General features: G+C 43.5%; 1 protein-coding gene across 1 annotated transcript; it reads right to left on the bottom strand.

Annotated features, from left to right (window-relative positions):
• Positions 1-314: 314 nt before the first annotated feature.
• Positions 315-8,423, bottom strand: LOC140577602 (flavin-containing monooxygenase 5-like). The gene is made up of 9 exons (XM_072699518.1): positions 8,290-8,423; positions 5,719-5,851; positions 5,162-5,350; positions 4,584-4,749; positions 4,065-4,207; positions 2,831-3,027; positions 2,275-2,630; positions 2,087-2,159; positions 315-1,806 (listed from the first exon to the last, which is right to left on the bottom strand). The coding sequence occupies exons 2-9, from the start codon at positions 5,848-5,850 to the stop codon at positions 1,392-1,394; spliced, it is 1,671 nt and encodes a 556-aa protein (XP_072555619.1). The 5' UTR covers position 5,851; positions 8,290-8,423; the 3' UTR covers positions 315-1,391.
• Between the last annotated feature and the right edge of the window lie 418 nt (positions 8,424-8,841).

The raw sequence follows: 8,841 nt of genomic DNA, 5'->3' as shown, positions 1-8,841 counted from the left end.
GCAAGAACTTTAGAGGAGTCAAAATCAGAAACGAAAAAAACAAAACAAAAACAAACCAAGAGCAAATGGATGGTTGGCCAGCCTATGATGTCTGCTACAATTATGCATCCTCTACAGTCGTGTTGAGGTTCTTCTGGCAAAAATGACCAAATCTGACCAGTCATCAGTGCACACATCAAAGACCATGCAGGAGCAAGAGAACTCATAGCAATTTTCAAATTATTACTGCTAAGAATAATAAACACCTCATTCACCTAAAGCTTCATTAAACACCTAAATATTCATTAAAACTATAAAAAGAATAACCACGAAAATTGTTGCAGCTCATATTTTAATTCCTATAGGAGAAATTCCTTTTTGGAAGAATAATGTGATATTGGAAAAGAAGTAAAAACATTTCACCATTATTCTGTGTCTACATAATTTTTTTAAAAAAGAGATTAAGATTAACATGTTTAAAGAGATTAATAAGTACAGAATATGAATATTAACTGAAGAAAATAAGGTACTGTTATTACATTTGCTGACTTACACAAGTTTAACCTTTTATCTCAAGCTCATTTATAATGATAGTGTGGAAGTAAACAATCTAGTTACTTTCCCTTAAATTCTGTTCAGCACCAGGCATGAAGTAAATTTACCTGACATGAATTCCCTTGGTTAAGAAACTCCTAAACAAAGTACATGCTCACGTTTCATACATTTCTGCAAATCCCCTTAAAAGGCAATATTGTACCCTATTGGTTAAGGCAGGGGCTCTCGTCTGTGTGCAGAGGTGTTGACCTTGTGCACCTCTGCATCCTTTTAGGGTCATGGCCAGTCAGCCAGTCACCACCAGTTACACCCACCCTTGCTAACCCCTTACATCATGTCCCCAAGGTAAACAATACTATGCAATCCAGCTCATCAAACTACCCATACCTCACCATATATTTGGTCGATTAATCTATTTCATTACAACACAGCTATTAGATCACATGACCCTCCAAATAGGTAAATATAGCACACACATAAGAAAATAAGCCTGTTTGTCTCCTCTCGGAACCTCTGACTGCTTTCCCGTTATCTTCCACTGCAGTACTGAGCAGCCTACGTAGGACGTCCCATTCTTTCAGCAAAGGTTCTGATTATCTTCACAAACAGGCGGTGTCAGCTCCTGGTTTCAGGGTCAGCCCAAGACACATTCTTCTTGCCTGAGGCCTAAGACACTGACAACAATCCCACTATGCACCTCTCACCAGCCGTACTGGAACCTTTCCTCCACAGTAGGAGACATTTTTAAATTGCACATCATATGAACTGTGTAATTATAAATCATTCCACCTCTGATAATACATGGGATAAATGCAGTTTCCCAGGGTAAAGCTTATTTTTCTGTTATCAGCGCACTTTTACACCATGTGAAGGAATGGCTTTGGCACATACATCCTCCAATTGCTCAGGGAAGCCAAGAGGTCTGGAAGGTTTATTCCGGCACAGACAGCTGCTACCACTAGGACGGCGCCACTGAGAGCAAGAAGCAACGGCAGCCTTGAAGAGGGGGGCTCTGGCACGGCCCGGGTTTTCATTGGCTGGGCCACCCGCTCCCACTGCGTGAGAATGGCCTGCCTGGCCCCTTCCCACTGACCTGGCCCGTATAGCCGGTACTGGTACGGGGTACAGGGTCCCAGCAGGACGCTGAGGCCGAGGCGAGGGTCTCGCAGCAGCAGCCGGAGGAGCTTGGGCCGCACCCCAAACTGCCTCGCCAGCTCATCCATGTAACGGACGTAGTCCACCTGGATGGTGTGTCTCTGAGACGTCACATACCTGAGGGAAGAGGATAAAAAGGACAGAACAAAGCTAAACACAGAAGCCAGCTACAGAAAGAACAGATTTTACAAAATATTACAAATATGGATTTAAACAATTCATTCTAAACTACATTACTTCAAGTTCAGCATCTGAGAGCATCGGTACTACTGAACTGTAGAGGAGCAGAGCGTTTATATGAAAACTCTATTCATAAATATTTGAGATGCACTGTGAGAATAACAAGTTTCTAATAACATCTTATAAAAGGTGAAACACATTTAGGAACGGAAATTACCTTTTCTCCATCATTTCCTTGGTTACTTTGATGTCCTTCAGCATTCTGTTCACCGGGGGAAGTTTGTTCAGCCCTGAGGAGAAATGTCCAGCATGAACTGAGGACACTGACCACAGAAAGCACAGGACAAACACTCCTTAGGTAGGAACAGGGAAACTATGAAGACTTCAAGCCATCTGTGTTGGCACCTTTGAAGACGCGCGTAGCCCATCGTGCCTGCATCTCTGAAATGGGCATTATGGCCCCCAGAGGCTGGACCAGCCCGATGATGGCCAGCGTGGGGCGCTCCAGTGTGGGAGGAAAGACGTATTTGTAGAGCGAAGTCTTGTTCTCCGAAACTGAGATGACAGACGAGGGCAGGAAGGGAAAAGAGAAGGTGTATCCAGTGGCGAAGACCACCAGGTCGATGTCCTCCTCCACCGTCCCATCCTCGAACATCACGCTGGAACCCTCGATCCTGGACACGTTGGTCTTCACCAGGACCGTGCCAGAAAGGATGCGGTTAGGCAGCTCATCATTGACCGTGGGGTGCTGGCTGAACAACCTGGGGGAGGCAGTACCGATTCAGAACCATCATCTGCACAAGGCTGACCATTAATGACGATGTTTAAATTACAGCTGTGGACATCTTTGTGCAGCCTGACACTGGCAATTTTACTTTGCCTTAGCTGCTATTTACTTAGTAATACAAGAACCAAATGGCTTGTCAGTTCTGCTTTAAAAAGCCCTCCGATGGAGACACACCTATGCTTGGGTTTGATGGAGTACAGCTTGTGGTTGAATCTCTTGTTAAGTCGTCTCTCGCCTATCATGGATGTGAGAGTAATGGGCAGAATGACCGTCAGCATGTGCGTGAGCCTGCTGAATCTCATGTCCATGGGGAATCCCTTGTCCCCCACACGGTTCACTATCCACGAGCCCCTCCGCGTGCTGAGGAACACCTGTGAGCAAAAACAGAACCTGGTACCTTCTGCTCTGACGTCAGCTGTACGTGCTTCCCAGCAGTCCCAGCCCCCAGGACGCCACCCCACATGACTGCTTACAAACCAGGTCAGACCAATGGAAAAGGTTTACATCAGCAACACTACCTATGATTGTTTGTTTTTCTTTCAATCTTGAGAAGATCTTGGTGATGATGGGTTCCAATTTCGAGTAGGTAGCATCTTACACTCCCATGTGGGTTCGATTCCTGCCAGCTGAATTTGTGTGTACTGTATGTGGGGCTTGCAGGGGTCTGTGACACATCTCTATAATGTTTGTGTGTCATGTCCTCTGCCTTATTCCTGGCTTTTCTTGGAACAGGTCTATGTTTAATGTGATTGTATTAGAGTCGGTGCGGTAGTGCAGTGGAGAGTTTTACTTACACAAAAATGTTCTGAGATCAGAGGGATAAATGAGTGGTTCAGGGAGATTACAATCAGATTGTAGAGAAGGTGGGTCTAAGCAACAAGAGGAGGTGGGACAGACCAATCTGATCTCTTGGTCCTGCCTCCTCTAGTTACTTAGACCCACCTCTTCTACAGTCTGATGAGTTACCTCTCTGTCTGGATCAGTCATTGTTCCATCTGCCCTCAGAACATTTCTGTGTAAGTAAAACTCCCATGAGCATTTCCTCACACCTCTGGGACCCGGGTTCAAGTCTCCATGTGTGTGGAGTTTGCATGTTCTCCCTGTGTGTGTGGGTACTCTGGTCCCCCCCTCTCCAAAAACACACTAAAGTGAATTGGAGTTACCAAATTGTGTGGATTTGTGCGATTGATGTGTGTGCGACTAGTGATGAGTTGGTGACCCATCCTGGGTCATTCCCTGCCTTGCACCCATAACTTCCAGGCCAAGTGGAATAGGACAAGCGAGTACAGAAAATGGATGGATGGTTCTGGAAAAAGGACAGATGGCTGCAATTCCAAAGAAGAATCCGTGTGAGAGTACCCATTTAGGAACATTAGGGATGAAGCAGCCCCCCCCAGCCAACCCCTACCTGCTTAGCCACTCTGCTTAACTCCACAGCGATGTCGCCCCCAGAATTCCCAATCCCAATCACGACCACCCTCTTCCCCAGCCATTCTTCTGGAGATTTATAGTCTCGGCTGTGGAACCACTTCCCTTTAAAGGTCTCTATTCCTGCAACAAGAGGTCAGTCATATTACTGATAGGTTTCTGTTGTTTCAATTTCAAAAAAGATAAAATAAGTATTTATGAATGTACAAAGGAAAATTTTCATTTTTAAGAATCCATATGGCCACAGATGAAGTTAATTGATTTATAGTGAAGAACAATAACACAGCCTATGACAAAGTCAAATAAAAGTAGGTTAAAAGTGACTGCTTCTGTAATTCTCTTTCTGTGCCATTCCAAAGTACATGCTCTCTGTAACTGATTAAACTGGATATTTCAAGTGTCCCTCAAAATATTACCCAACAACGTTCAAAGTTCCATACCTGTGTTCAAATCTTCTGCAATATGTATTGTAGCATAATTAGCAGAAAATTAAGTTTACCTGGGAAATCTTTCAAAGGGATGTGTGGGCACGCATGGTGTCCTATACAGACAAAAATAGCATCAAAGATGTGCCTCTCCTCCTGGCCCTGTCTGTTTTTGGTCACCACGTCCCACTGGCCTGAGCGAGCGAAGTCAGGCCTCTGACTCACACTGCAGACGGTGGTCTGAAACAAACACCTTAAGAAGATGGATCCCTACTGAGGCCCCAGCGGGTGGTTCATCAGCCATTTGATACAGGTGCTTCACTTGACTGACGGCTTTTTGTGTCTTTAAGAGACAGCGGGCTCAGGGGTTGTCTATCCTTCCCATACTCAAGTGGGTTTTTCCTAACACATTATGCAGAGTTCTTCAACAGGACTGATTTGGTCTTGATGCTCCTACCATGGATCTGCATTCAGTCCATGAAGTACCCAAATTTCAACTGTGTCTCTTTTCAGAAGTGCCTGGGAAGGCACCAGTGCCGGCCAACCCATTAGGCGACAACCCATTAGGCCTAGACCCGTGCCTTCTGAAGCCAGTTTTACTTAGTCTTAGACACTGTTCAATGTAAAGGGAATCTCGACTTGACGCTCTCACCTGGAGGCGGACGTAACGGAGCAGTTTGAAGTGCTCCGCGTACATCCGGAAGTAGTCCATGATTAGGGAGTTGTGCATATAGTTGGGGAAGTGGGCAGGGATGGGGAAGTCGCTGAAGGACATCATCTCCTTGGAAGTGTTGATTATGATGGATTGATAGATGCTAGCCCGGTCCTTCTCCGGCTCCTCCTGAAAGGGTGCAGGAAGTATTATGAGATACTGAAGCTCAACACACAGCTGGATGGAAGACAAAAGAAATTAGGGGAAAAGGGTAGGTGCCAAAATGCTATTAAAAATAGGCAAAGTTGCTTATTACTTATGAACCTGCAAGGGCTGCCTGTGAATGCAGATCAAAAACAGTTTTGTGTTTCTGTAGGTGAAGGTTCAGGAACAAGATAAGTCAAACTTCTGAGCAGCATGACGAGTTTCTGATCACATGCCATATCAGTCACACAAGAGAGATTACAATAAAATATGCTAATTATACAGATTCACTGATACTTCTACAACAGACCTTTGATTAACTAAGGCAAGGTTCCCAGCCAACTCGAGCTCACCTTGAACCTCCACAAGCCCCCGATGTCATCACTGCTTTCAAAGCAGACGGGCTCCAGTTCCTCGTCGAGGCAGCACTTGATACAAGTCAGCCCTGAGATTCCCCCTCCGATCACAGCAACGCGGCGAGTCATTCTGTGGAGGGCCAGCATGTGGAGGGACTGACAGAGCTTCTCCTTGTAAACCCACTTACTTTACAAAACTAAATGTAATCAATGTTATGTGTGATTTTGTGGGAACATACGATAAAAATGCCCAATGAGGAAAAAGACATCTTAACTTTGGAGAGCAACAGAGTCATAGGTCCCCACCAATGTCCAGAGCAAATCTACGCCCTTGGGCAGGTTCATGTTATTCGCTGCTGTTTCTGAGAAGGTGATATCAACATGAAGGAGGCTTATAGGCTAAAGGAGGTTTTGAAGAACACTAGGACTTCTCGTTTGATGTGATGGAGAGAAGGATGGTGCCCAAACTGGCCTCTATTCCTTAGAATAAAGCCCATCATCTCAACAGAGCTTGTAGTACACCTAATTAATGAAAGGTGTATTGAGATGCCTAAACGTTAGTAATCTGTATAAATTTAGTGTACCCTTATGCATATAAAATGTGTCCGACTTTAATCTGTAAAAAGCACCACACACCACCACCATCTTTTTTAACTTGCTCATCCACAGTATCTCCTCATTCAGAAGGTATTGTGCTTGCTGAGCTGTCCCTTCTTTGTGCTTCCGTGATTTACCAAAACAGTCACATGTGGCATGCTCCGCTAATCAAATTTAATAAACATAAGTATAATACAGAGGGGTGGCAGGGTGGCGTAGTGGTTAGTGCTGCTGCCTCACAGCAAGAAGGTCTGGTCCTGGGTCCTTGCAGTGTGGAGTTCACACACTCTCCCTGTGTTTGTGTGAGTTTCCGCCAGGGGCTCTGTTTTCCTCCCATGCACAGTCCAAAATTGTGCACATTAGGTTGATCAGCAAATCTGAGGGTGCCCTGTGGTGTGTTGACACCACAGTTGTTGGTAGTTGGCAGGGTTGGTTTCTGCCTGTGCCCATTGTTCCCAGGATAGGCTCCGGGCCCCACCAACCCCAGTTGGGAATAAGTGGTTACAGTGATAGATAATAGAGAAGCAGATGACAGGACAAATGTATTCACCTGTCATCTAAAGCCCTTGTGATTATTGCACATGCACTGTATAATCGCGACAATGTCATGATTTCATGCAGCCCTATTTTAAACTGTGAAAATGCTGCGTCTTTAAAATCCAATTGGAAAGTACGTGAAGCCACTGCATTTGTAGATGGTGTATTTCAGTCACGACCGAGAAACGGCTCTCTCCATCAGTAGCCTGAGTCTCTCATTCGAGGTCTCTCAGTCAGAAAGAGGACGGCGAGGATACAATGGATTTATCCTGAGTTTTATTTCTGAACCTGTAGAGCAGGGTTGCCAGCTTTGGTCAGCTGGTTGGAGTGAGATTTTCAATTCGCGACGTCTGCACACACATGCACACGTATTTATGTGTTACGTAACAGTTTCATTTTTCTTTGTAGTCTGTAGGATTTGCAAATTACCCAAAAGCTTTTCGTGTAGCTAATTTTAGGTTAATAATGGAATAATGTATATTTGCCGTAAGATTTATTGCGTGAGCCTGAGAGTTTGAAATCGGCAGTCGTGGTAGAGTGTCACTTTAAACTCATCGAGAAATATGTTACTACTTTATCATACGATTTGTCTTGCAAAACCCCCTTTATTGCAGACGACGTTTAAAAAACGTAATCATTTTACTTCACTCAGAAAAGGGTACGTATTCTGCATACTTTATATGTTACACGGCAAGTTAAAACAACAGCTTCTGCATTCACCTCCCTCCCATGGCAGTTACATAAAAACAGGCATTTTAACTCGGCAGATCGATCTACACCTTGATACTATAGATAAATGATAACGAGACCACGAACAGTATGAAAAGGAGGATATAATGAATCCAGTCTGATATGGTTTGTCAGAGCATCGGCCTGCCGTATTAATCAACGTGTGTTATGTGTGGGTGTGTTACCTACAGCTCGAGCCTTGCTTTTTCACTGCAAACTTTTCTGAAAATAAATCTGTCCTGTAGCCGATCGTACACTTCATAACAATATTGGTCGAGCTTCTCCCTTTTTAAATACCGGAATTGAACTTTGTACGACCTATATTTTATAAAATACTGATCAGTTTGGGGAAAAAAACACACATTTGGTTACGTTGGGTTACTTCGACGAGATTACGTTATTGGCTTGGTTGAACTTGGGTCCTTTTGTCGCCAAGCTCCATTACAAAAGTACATAGCTCAAAGTGTTATTTTTGTGTGATTTCCGTTGTTCTTTTTGTTTGGTTCCATTATCCTCGCTGAGATGTCTTTTCCTTTCGTTTTTCTTTGACCAATGACGCAAACTGAGAAGATAATACGTTTTACAACATCGGTTTTTCCAAAGGATAGAGAAAATGTATTTTAACTTACAATTAAATTTCAGTAATGAGTTATTTCCAAGTTACTTTTTTATAATTTAATCCCAAAAACAAAGATACTACTGTACCTTCTATGCGCCTTCAGACCAGCTGCCTCTGGCTGTGACTCTGGCCCAGTCCCAATGTCACCCCTAAGCCCTAAACTTTCAGACTCCACTGATTTCACCTGGTAAGTGACTGAGTGTAAGAGTGCAAGTTATGACATATCACGTTACCTTGACAATGTCAAGACATGTCCCTTGCTATTGTGGGTATGGGACTTCATTTTAAGGTTTGCACTTTCTTTACAGCCAAAGTACATAAGCAACTGGCTGCTTAATTTAAACATGTTCCAGGCTCTTGCAGGGCTGCCAACTCTCACACTGTAAAAAATTGCTTGTAAAATTTACAGCAAATTATTGGCAAAAAAGTTGCCTATAAATAACCGTAAATTTACAGTAATATACCATGAACAATATTGCAGTACATTACTGTAACAGAATGTTATTTACTGTTTAAAAATGTTAGTGATTACAAAGTTTTACCGTTTTTCTATTTACTGTATTTTATTCTCATTTACAGTAATACCCTGTAAAGTCATGTTTTACAGTTAAATAATGAAATCTATTTTCATTAACTTA

Source organism: Paramormyrops kingsleyae, chromosome 15 (assembly GCF_048594095.1).
Source record: "Paramormyrops kingsleyae isolate MSU_618 chromosome 15, PKINGS_0.4, whole genome shotgun sequence".
Lineage (NCBI taxonomy): Eukaryota > Metazoa > Chordata > Actinopteri > Osteoglossiformes > Mormyridae > Paramormyrops > Paramormyrops kingsleyae.
The sequence above is the reverse complement of the archived record's forward strand: the minus strand, read 5'-3'. Positions and strand labels throughout refer to the sequence as shown.